This window comes from Gavialis gangeticus, unplaced genomic scaffold (assembly GCF_001723915.1).
Source record: "Gavialis gangeticus isolate Ggan-Ray unplaced genomic scaffold, GavGan_comp1, whole genome shotgun sequence".
Taxonomy (NCBI): domain Eukaryota; kingdom Metazoa; phylum Chordata; order Crocodylia; family Gavialidae; genus Gavialis; species Gavialis gangeticus.
In genome coordinates this window covers 47,213,084-47,224,900 of record NW_017729024.1, presented here as the reverse complement: position 1 = coordinate 47,224,900, position 11,817 = coordinate 47,213,084, and the positions used below count along the sequence as shown (strand labels likewise).

Below are 11,817 nucleotides of genomic sequence, written 5' to 3'. Positions count from 1 at the left end.
CTGTGGGTGTGTGGAGGTATGTGTGTGTTTACCAAGTATCAGCTGTGCTGCAATAAACCAGCTGCTAGATTCCCCATATGAGAAGACTCTGTAGCAGTGTTTCCCAAACTTTTCCTCAGTATGACCTCATTTTAGGGTGACCATCATAGAGGACATTCTGGTTTTCTGCTACTCTGTCCTCTATTGATACGAAACCCAATGCCTTTATGTCCTCTATTTTTCTCTTTAAGAGAAAAACAGAGGACATAAAGGTGTTGGGTTTCATATCCGTAGAAGACAGAGGACAACCAGACTGTCCTCTGTGATGGCCACCCTACTATGACTCCGTTTCCTCAACATGGCCCCCTCAGTCCCAACCCACAGCCCTCCACAAACCCAGGTGCCCTTCACTTCCAGCCCCCAGCCCTCCCAGCAGCACCTGAGCCCCAGCTGCCACCCACAGGAGGTAGCAGCTGTTGTGGCCAGAGCAGAATGCAGAGTCCAGCTCCCCTCTGTCCCCTCTGTGGGCAGCAGTGCTGGTGTGGAGCCCATGGCTGGGGGGAGGATGCAGGCTGCTTGCTTCAGGCTTGGGGCTCCCTGCCCTGCTGTCCTCCCCTTGGGGGCTCTGCGGCCCAGTGGACACAGGAGGGAGGGAGCATTGCGCTGCCAAGCTGAGGTGCCCCCTGCTCACCCGGCAGCAATGTGGGCACAACTCTGTGCCATCACCGCTGCTGTGTCTCATCCTGGTGGATGCAGTACTCCCTTCCACAATGGGCCCTACCCGTTAGGCCACAGAGGCGGCTTCTGCCCCAAAGCAGGTCCAGCCTGGCTGCAACCCCACTGTGGGCACAGAAATCTCAGGGGGCATGTTTATCATGACCCCATCCACTGCTGTTTTGACCCCATTTGGAGACCGCTGCTCTGTAGTATGGTAGGTGTTCACTGAGACTCATTTTTGTAGGTACCCCACCCACCCCAGTTGTGCTGTGTGCACTTGCTTGGGCAGCAGTGGGCGTGCTTCCTTACCTGATATGTTCAGCAGTAGCAAAGCAATTTTGGAAGTAGAGAGATGATGAACCTTTGAACGTGAATGTGTACATAAGTCCTATAACATTTCCAGTTGAACATACATAAAATTAGTGTATCTTTTAAAGATGATAAAATAGAATATATAGAAATAATGGCTATGTAAGACGGCCTTTTTTCTGTGTGTCCCAGCCTTTCTCTTGGTTCATTCTGCCTTTTGAACCCTTCTCTCCTCCAAAAATCCCCTTCTGCTCACTAAAAACATTAAAAAGCCCAGATAACAGCAACATTGTCTGTTTAGTTCTACACAGGACAAGCTAGTTCCAATATCCTGCTTTGCAGTCATGCTTATAAGTCTCTGAACAGATTGGAAATAGATGGGGAGGAGGGAGAGAGCATGTTAAAACAGACTGTGTTTACATGTGAATATTAATGTGACGCAATAAACTTTGGTGTAGTTCATACTGGAGTTTATTGCTCCAGGGCACAGTGTTTACACATGTGCCTGGGACTGCAGCACATTGAGCTGGGGTGGCACAGTCCCAGCTGGCTGGATTCCAAGAGGGTCAGCCTGCCAGCCTAGGGCTGCTCTGACCTTGCTCAGCGTGCTGCAGAGGGGCTGGCTGGGGCACAAGGGTGGGGCACAAGGGTGCTACAGTGTGGGGCTAGCCAGCAGGAACCCCCCACACTGGAACCTCATACCCCAGCCAGCCCGGTCAGCATTTACGCATGCATTGTGGTGGGGTACATAGCTCCTCCATAGGATAGTATTTGTATCTGGCAGTACTGACCTATGATGGAGTTAATTAGTTTACTCTGGCCTAATAGCTCTGGAGACGTTTTACTGCAGAGCTAATTAGTCTACTCCACAGTAAAGGTCTAATGTACATGCACCCACAGAATAATAAAATGGAGATCCACTCGAGTAGAGAATTTTGTCCTGTATAAATGTTTATTGACACTGTCCTATCTTTTGCTTATAATTCAAAGATTGGGGGGGAAACCAATTTTCATCATAGTTCACAGGTTTTAACTGAATCGGACAAAATTCACTGTCTGAGTACAACCATCCCTTGTTATCAGTCAGGTGCAACCATATCCTTTTGCTAAAGAATCTGGTAAATTTACTTAGTCTCCTAACACTGTCAAGAAGCCAGATATTTGAATGCACATATCTTGGCTCAGCACTAATACTGTTTCCTGAAGGCAAGCGGGGTGTAGGGGGGGAGACTGGAGATGATAGACTATATTTTAAAACATATTAATATGTATGATATCTTTAGGAAGCTATTTTATGTTGTAAAATGAGGAGAGGAAAAATAAAACCTATTTATTAATAGCCTTTCAGATTGGTGCAAAGCTTTGAAGATTAGCATATTCATCATAATGTCATATTGTGCAGAGACTTTAATTCTGTCAGGTTATAGGTGGCTCATAGAAATAAAGCAAATCTCTCTAATAATTTTTCTCATTCTCCCCAGGTTTTCAGAATAAAAATAGGGTTGCAATTTTGGCAGAACTAGACAAGGAAAAGAGAAAGTTACTTATGCAAAACCAGTCATCCACAAATCAGCCTGGAGCCAGGTACTTTATGTTCATATACCTCTTTGGACACTTCGTCTTAGATCAAAATATTTTTAAAGGTTAAATGTTCATATCTATGGATCACCCATAACAACAGAACAAAACATTTCTTAAAAGTGTGTACTTGAGACTCCTCAACCACTAGCATAAGAGTGACATTGCAAACCTTGTGATCATATTTGTTCATTTTCCTTGTGGATTTTAAATCTTGAGCTGCATTTTTCTATTTGAGAGAATTACACAAGCTTCAGGAGTCTTAAGTAAGCATCTTGTAAAGGAGAGCCAGGGAGCACGGGCCCAGAAAATGTTCAATTATTGAGCTAATCTGCTGTTTCTTGCTTTTCAAGAGCACCCTTTTAAAGTTAGATAGAAAAACACAGAAGTAGGTAGTCTGTTATGATTAAGAATATTCGAAAAATATTCACAGAACAGTTATAGCTGAACAATATAGGCATATTACAGAACATGCCTGATCCCCTCTGGAACTGCCTTGTTAGAAAAAGCTAAGGCCAGTTTTTTATGTTGGAAAAGACTAGTGATTACAAAACCCTGCAGTTTTTTTATCTAGAGACGACTCTGTACCATAAACTAGTCCTGCCCAGTTTGCATTGTGGTCATGGGGGTGAGCTTCCACTAGGGGAAAGTAAAGAGATGGATCTTAGTTTAAAATAGTAACTGAAAAATCAGGCATTAAGTTAAGAAATAAATCTGGTCTGCCTTGCTCATCCTGGCCACCAAGAGCAAGAACAAGGTGTCATGCCATATTGTGGCTATAACAATATTCTCAGCAAGGGTCATAGTCTACAAAAGGTCTAGATCTTACAGTCTGTAAAAAGAACATTATGAAGAGCCTTTGCTTCAGTAAAGAGCTAAACAAACTGCTTATTCTGTCTTTTGAGAGGCATTCAACATACTGGGGCTAGGGACAGAAATTACATGTAAACCAATGAGTGATTGGAAACTGGTTCAAATATATAACACAACAGAAGTTCAGTGCACATAATCTACTTCAAAATGGCTGAAACTGGTTTAAAATAAGCCTGGATGGACATAGTATCAGACCTAACTGATTTAAGTTAAATTGGTTTATTGAACTTCTGTGCCAGATCCCCTACAGGTTCAAGTTAACTCAGTCCCCCAATATCAGGGTGGTTAAAAATCAACATTTTAAAAAATATATATTTTTAAAAATCAGGGGGTTTTCTTTTAAAAAAATTTAAATTGGATTTTTTAACTTTAAATTAGATTTTTTTATAAGATGCTTTTTTGAAAAAAATAAACTTGTATAAAGATAGTTTAAATTTAATATATGTTAAAGCTCAAAGATCTCATCATGGGATAGGGATAATAACTTCTAATTACATACTATTTGAGACAATATATTCATGTAACCTTTTTAGAAGTTTTATAAATAGGTCACAGCAGGGCTGGACTATGTTAGGGTCCCAATCTTATGGGTTTCCCAGAGGCTCTTATATAGATTAGTAAAGATTAAAGAAATTCATTCTACCCATTGGGACTCAGTGCTCAGTCTAGAAGATCCCATTAAGCATCTCTGATGCTTGGTTTCAGTTCTCAAGTTCTGGATTTGTGTCTCCAGAGATTATAGGCAGCCAAGGTTCTTTGGGTAGATGCGATGTCTTTTATTAGACCAGCTAAATTATTGGAAAAAGTGTTCTTTGCCAGCTTTTGGGCACAAATGCCCTTCTTCAGGCATAAGGAGAATTTGTTGTCTCTAGAGATAACAACCTTGTTAACAGGAGTATATGGAGCTGAGAGATAATGGACCTGATGATTAGCCCTACTGTCTCTCTCTGCAAGTTTGTGTACAGACAGTCAAGCCCTTACCTTTCTCTAAAAGTGCAGTTTCAAGAAGTTAAATGCATGAAGGATATCAATCAACAAGAATGCACTTTTTGTATGATTAAAATCAAGGCATCTTGACCAGATATTTAAATCATGTGGCCGCATTTCTGGAATCAAAAGTAAATAAATGTCTATTCACTTGCTTATCATTTCAATCTATGCAATTTAGACTAACCTGCAAAGATTGAATCGATTCAGCCTTGGGCTTTTGACTATCCTTAGCCTAAAAGTCACAATGTTAAAAGGCTTTTTGGACTTGGTTCCACTTATATTTTCATAACTGACTTCAAACCCAATATTGTTTAAAATAAATACTTTTCACGGAAGGAGAAATAGAAGCATTCAGACTAATTTGTGCAGTCCTTGATTTCTCGTGACAGCATTGCCTGTTCTCATGGTTCTTGTGGGTGATTTCTACCCCTTCCCCTCCAATCTTTTATAGATTCAGCTCCAGGACAGTCCAGCTTTTAAAAACCAGAAGCAAGTATGTAGCTCTGAAGCTTGCAAAGAGGGGAAAGGGAAGGAAGGGAAAAGGGGGGAAAACCAGGAAAATCTCAATCCAGTTTAGCCTAAAGTCTCAAAAAAAAAATACAAGGCAGAGTGTGAAAAAATACCAACTCTAAGCCACTGTCTTAAGTGGCATCTGACTCATGAGTTTTGAATATTCGTGGTTGGCAGTATTATTACCAACATTGCAATACCTATTGTACCACAGTTCTGGCATCATTATGCATAAAGAATTTAAGCCCATGTGACATTTTGTTAAATTGCCAGAAAAGCTTAAATCAAGACAAAGTGTGAAGGTAGCTAGGATGCTAATAGCAAAGGCTTTGACTACTTAAAATCTGAAAAGATTTCATTCATCTCCACTCTTGTCATATGAGTCTTAGGCTTGAGGACACAGGAACTCTACTAAATGTAAACTTAAGACATTTGTGCAGGTCTGAAGTTTATTTTAAAATGTCTATTTGGAGAAGTTTACTTTGCAATACATTATTAAATAGAAGAAAAACATTCAAGTGAAAAGTATACTATAGGAAGAGTTAAAGAAACTGGAATATAGACCTCTTCAGCAGCACTGAAGTTTTAAATTAGTATGTGTTATAAACCCTTCTGTTCAGAGTCTGATTGTTTAGCTTGAGTATTCATTTGAGCTAAAACTTGGCACAAGGTCCAATGATAAATACTACTGCTTTTGAAAACCTGACCTGTTCTCCATTATGTAAAGCTGCTCAGCTCCCAGCAACTAACGTTATTTTATGGGAAATGGGCAGATTTGGAGCAAATTTCCATTTTGAGCAGAATTGGACTCCAAACTGCTTTGTCTTTGGGTTTGTTGTAGTTTTTTTGGGGGTGGGGGAGCAGGTTCTAGGCAACGATTAAAGATCAGCACTCCTAATAATATGTCACAATAAAGCTAAAAAAGCTAAAGTGGCTTCTCTTCATTGTCTGACTTTACCTTAGGATTGTTCATATATATGGGTTACTTTCAAGTTTAAAAAAATGCAGCTCTTTTAGCAGTGAAGACAAACCCTACAAAAGCCTTACATAAATGTAATATTGTTTGAATTGAAACCAAGAATATTTGTTGTATATCGCTATATAAATGAAAGCAATTTTATGGACTGCAGCTATCAGCACTGTCAAAGATTCTTCACTTGAATTTTGTATAAATAAGAAACACTTTATGCAACAGATTGTACAGTTCTTCAGCCAAACATGAGACGTTCTTCTGATGAAGACTGTGGATCCATTCTTAGGGCTGCTACTTTGCCATAGATGCGTTAAGATACAGGGTGGTAATGGTGACAAAAGTTGTCATTAAACAGTGTCAGTGGAGTTACACCAATAGAATGAAAATGAATGAGGTAAAAAAAAACAACATTAAGCTGTAGGCCTCTTAGATTTCTGGCTTCAGCTTGGCATCACTTGTTCTCAATTGAAAACTTTAGCTAAAGTCACCACATTCTCATTTGTATATAAAAACAATTCTAAAACATTAATTAAGGGGTTTAAAATAAATCATCTGAATCTGACTGACAGAAGTAAGTTGAGTTTTTGGATAATGCATTGTACTTTTTTTCCCCCCAGCATTGCACTTGCAAGGCCTTCCCTGAATAAGGATTTCCGTGACCATGCTGAACAACAGCACATAGCAGCACAGCAAAAGGCTGCATTACAGGTAAGCTGTTGTAGTTCAAGTGTACTCAAATTACAGTATTTACCTGAATACAAGACGAGGTACCCTTCCTCCAGTTGTCATGCTGGGGAAAAAGCCCCTCACCTTATAATCAAGTGCATACAAGGAAATCTCACTAAATACATTGTCTCTCATTAAACTGTTGCCAAAAGCAGCACATGCTCAGCAATAGAAACCAACTATGAAGTTAATTAAATGCAGCCAATGCAGTGCATGACTATAAAACACATGGCACACATTGCTGATGGGAACTTAGAGTAGGTAAGTCTAGCCTATCTGAATAAAACATATGGTAGTGTCCATTAAATGCAGTCCCCTTCACCACCAACTCTTTCAAGTCATAGTGAGCCACAATATTGCATACTGTTTACCCAGAATTCCTCTGTCATCCCTTCTCTCACCCTGGCATATATGATTAATGTGGACCTGCCCTCCATGAGATGGACCTGGACCAGGTTGCTCTGCACCTCATCTGTACTTAAATTTTTGGAGGATCCCAGGTCTTGTGACAAGGAGACCTGATTCCAGTCATGAGTAGGTGCTAATTAGCACATGGATCCTTTGTTGAAGTATCTGGAGTACACACACACACACAAACAGAGCAGTGCTGAGCTGTGGGGTAACCATGGCTTGACATGCTATTGACTCTGGTGGGGCTCAGCCCAATGACCCATATGGTAAATCCCAAGCCTTTAGCTGAGGACTAATATTGTGCATGGTTTGTACTACATATAAGTAGGTGGCAGACAGCTGTTTAAAAGTGCGTTTATGGAGTACATGTGATCAAACTTGCAACAGTTTAAAAAAAAAGTTAGCTGTATCAATTCTTGATGAACTAAGTGCATGGGTACTAAGGGGAAGGAGCTACCAGGGAAAAAAGCTGGGGGGATACAGAAAACAAAGAGCTACTTGACCCCTTCCCCAGATATATTTTCCATGCTGTAGCAGTGGAAGGGGGGCAAATTCAAGGCAAACCTCCAATAATCATATTCTATACCTGGAAAGTTATAATAAGTTAATTCTATGAGTAAATGTAGTAAGTGTGTCCTCCTCAATTTTGTTTTACCTTTGCTTTAACTCTTTCAGAGAACAACCTTGCACTGCTGGGGGGGTGTAAAAATATCTGTTGATGGGTTCCTTTTTAAACTTTTTGCTGTACATAGCCAAAGTGAAATTTCAACCCTTCCTGTACAAGCCAAAATGTCTTTAATTCCTTAATTCTCTGATACAGTGTCAATGTAGGTGTCCCTTCAATCTTTGTGATGGTTACATTGAAACTAACTCTTATCCAAAAGGTGTACAGGCCCATCAGTACATGGCTAATGATCTAACCTGTTAACCACAGTGGCTATGGTTATTTACCATTTTTTGGCCTGTCTTGGTACTGTCATAGATAACCTACTCTCCTGAGAGGTGACTGAGGAAACAGTGTGACATACTCAGGTATAAAATGTATGGCTTGTATTTGTTAGCTGTTACAGTTTTAAATATCTTGCCTTCACCAATGAATGACTGAGCATTGTTTTGATTAGAAGGTTTTGAACTCTAAACAGTCAAGCGTCCTCAAGCCCAGGAGAAACAGAAGTGTATGAAATTGCTGAAACATTTTTGCAAAAAAGTACTTTTATAGCAGTTTGTTTTATCTGATTTTTTTTTTTTTTTTCTTTCCCTTCTTTCTACTTCTCTCCAGTTACGCTGATTATGGGAAGCTATGGACAGTTTTTTCTGTACAGGTTTTCCTCACTTTATGCTGTACATGCGTTCCTGGAAAATGGGACATAACTCGAATTTGCATAAAGGGAGCCTGTTTTACAATGTAACAAATAGGGATACGTTCCAAGACTTTGTACTGACCCCCAGACCCATTTCTGTCACATTTCTGGCCCCGCACCAGCTGCACAGTTCAAAATCCCCAGTTCTCTCCAGTGTTAGTGAAGTTCTCTTATGCTTCATTGATGGACCAGGGAGAGGGGTAGGACATAAGGTACCAGGATGCTTAAAAGCCACAATGGGGATGGCAACTATAGAAACATGTGTTGCAGACAATGAGCAAGGAGCACAGATCCACACAGGAGACTATATTTTGGTGCGCGTAACTCCCACAACGCACCACACCAAGCAGCTGACTGCAGGCTTCCACCACACCAATTGCATAAGAGTGAATTTACCTCACATATAACAGATTTTTGGTATAAAAAGGGTCATTGCATAAGAGTGAATTTGCACATACAGAACCTGCATAAAGCGAGGGAAACCTGTATTGTTCAAAAGAAGGAACGTGCCCCTCATCCCATCCTTCTGTTGGTGGCCCTGAAAAGGAATCAGCTCAGTATTTACCCATCTTAGGGAGAATCTCCCTCTTGTGGACTGTGACCAAGAATGACTAGCTGTCATTGGAAAGGAAAAGGAACTAGTTCTGTGGAAACAAAGACTGTCAAACCTCATGGGAACCCACAGTGCCTGGAGAGGCCATCCATACAGCAGGCAATACCATATTGCACCTGTGGGAGCTATGTATTAGAACAGACCTGAGTTAGACTCTAAGATTGAAGGCTCCACACTGAGACCTAACAAAGAATCCCTCATTCCTATGGGATTAAAAATCTGTTGTGGAAGTGTAGATCCAAGTACCAGAGGTGAACCCAGGCACTCAGACTGTATCCCCAAGGAAGGTCTCCCTCACAATGATTCCATCTAGAGTTCTAGAGTGGCAACTATTGCAACAGAAGTCTCAAATGCAAGCAGACACATAATTCACCTTGTCATTTGGCACATCACGTATGCTTCTGGAGCTCTGGAATCAAATCTCCTTTCTAACTCGGGTCTACTCTAATACATGTGACACAGCTGTACTAGAAATCCTTACAGACTGCACTGACTGAAGGGTGGAATGGGTACCCTGCTGAAGTGGTATAGCAGGGAAAACCTGTGAACATCTTAGCTCAAAATTAAATGCACTGAACTCTGTTTTATTAATGGTTGGTGTGGCAGGACACTGTTGGTGCCTGCCACTTTAAGGACTCAGACAAGCAGGTACTTGATTGTGGTGGCCATTTTAGCTCTCTGGCCGCCCATATAAACAGAGCAGTTTGCTGCTGGAAGGCCAGGCAGTAACATTGCCTGGCTGCAAGGCTGCTTGGAACATCCTGGAGGTAAGGGAAGGGAACTATTGGGGATGGTTTGGAGGCTTCTGGTCCTGGGCATGACCTAAAACTGCACCCTGCTGGGAGTGGGTGGCCTGGTGGGGCTCTCAGTGGTGCGGAAGCCTCCATGAAATACCAAGCCAGTTACCACCCCTGGTGAAAGGCGGGTCAGGGCACCTTAATAACCCCCAGCTCCCACAACTGGGTGGGTTACCCCCTTGTAGGGTCCGGAAGGTGGACCCCGGAGAGAGAGTGGGGCTGTAGACTCAGAAACCTGTCTTGAAATTCCCCGACTGGTCAGTGGTGGGGCCAGGACCAGAAGGGTCAAAGGGCCAGGGGCCTACTGCAAGGGACACCCAGAGCTGAGGGCCTGGGGTTCCGACTGGCTTGGAGGTGAGGCCAGAGCCTGTGTAGCCAAAGGTCCCGGGGGGACCACACCCATAAGGGGGAACAGCTCAGGGAGCTAGGTAGCCCAAAATGAAGGCAGAGTAGGCCACTTACTTGGAGGAGTCCAGATTGGAGGATTCTAGGGCCCAGTGTGGGGCCAGTGATGTTAACAACTATAGATGCCATCTGCGAGCCTTGGGCTGTGGTGTAAGGGAGGAACAGAGCCGCAGATAGCACCCCCTGGCATTGGGGCAAGAAATGGGCAGCCTCCTGCCTAATTAACAACTTAATTTGATAACAGCAAGGCATGGCAGGACAGAAGTCAGGCGGTTGGCCCAGAACAGGTGGGTGGGGCATTGGTAGATCAGCCCCAGAGAAGGCCCCCTATTACAGTTGGTAAGTGCCAGGAGAGCACGAAAATGTAACATGCTTTAAATTTGGAAAAATCATGTTATGCAAGTCCTTTCTTTTTACCAATTCCCTCAGTAATTCCAGGATTCAGCTTTATCCATTTGCTTCTGAGTCAGGTTCTTCAACAGATAAGGATTCTTGGTGCTGTTTGCATCTGATGCAGAGCTGAATGCCTGAATATTTTGGGAAGAACAAACAGGCAAAAAATAGTTTCAGTCCATTACCTTAAAGCACTGGCAACATGGGTTTTGAAGTCTTCCAAAACAATAAGGCTTGAGGACATCAATCTTGGTCACAGTCCACAAGAGGGCAATTCCCCCTAAGACAACTGTAGGAGGACCGAGTTCTAGGGGCAGGCATGGTGCCTGTTGGTGACCTCAGGACTCCTACCTTTCTCTGCCTCACCAGGCAGCCTCCCTTTCTCACTCTTGCCTGCCACAGCTTGTTATTATCTGGAGTAAGGGAAGCTGCCCCAGGGCCCCAGAGCGAGCCTTCATTTTCTGGTCTACAGGCTCCTTATGAACCCCACCTGCCTCTGTTCTGCCCTCAGACACTAATCCTGACCCTCCTACTCATTCCATGCCTTCCAGGACGCTAATTGCCTCAATAGCTATTCATGGCTTTGGACGTCCCCACAGCCGTGCCCATGCCTCACAAGTGTTCTTGGCCATCACTCGTGTGGGACACTTTGATCTAAGACAGTTCTAAGCCACTTCAGTTCTTTATACCCTTGTTGGGGCCATGACCTTCTTGACCTCTGCCTCAGTTCTCTAGGTAGGCCTTTTCACCTAGGCCTACTACCCTGGACCTAGCTTCTTGTCTCCAGTTGTAGTCTTGCCCTCTTGGGTTTTGGTTTTGCCCCTGTTGGACCCTGGCCTAGGTTCCGCCCCTTTCAGGCTTGCGCTCCAGCTCTCCCTTGGCCTCAGACCTGCTATTGCCCACTTGCATCTTTTGCCGTATCCCTGCAGATCTCACATGCCCCGCTGACAATAAATTGCAGGGCACCTGACCTCAGCCTCCTCACTACCTCTTTGTAGGCCACACCCAGTCCACCGGTATAAATTATACAGGCAGTCCTCGGACTTACAACACAATTGGTTCCTGAAAACCACGTCTTAAGTTGAAACGTTGTAACTCAGAACCAATTTTCTCATAAGAAACAATATTATAAATTGGGAATTGGTTCCTGAACCAAGGCCCGATACCCTATTTTCATCAAAA

The 11,817-nt window shown here is 42.8% G+C and overlaps 1 protein-coding gene across 2 annotated transcripts in view; it reads left to right on the top strand.

Annotated features, from left to right (window-relative positions):
- INIP (INTS3 and NABP interacting protein) overlaps positions 1-11,817 on the top strand; it is a 38,070-nt gene that overhangs the window by 18,981 nt on the left and 7,272 nt on the right. For both annotated transcript variants that reach the window (XM_019517060.1, XM_019517061.1), the window contains exons 3-4: positions 2,487-2,589; positions 6,547-6,637. In XM_019517060.1, the coding sequence (XP_019372605.1) occupies positions 2,487-2,589; positions 6,547-6,637 (194 nt within the window). The remainder of the gene's footprint in view (positions 1-2,486; positions 2,590-6,546; positions 6,638-11,817) is intronic.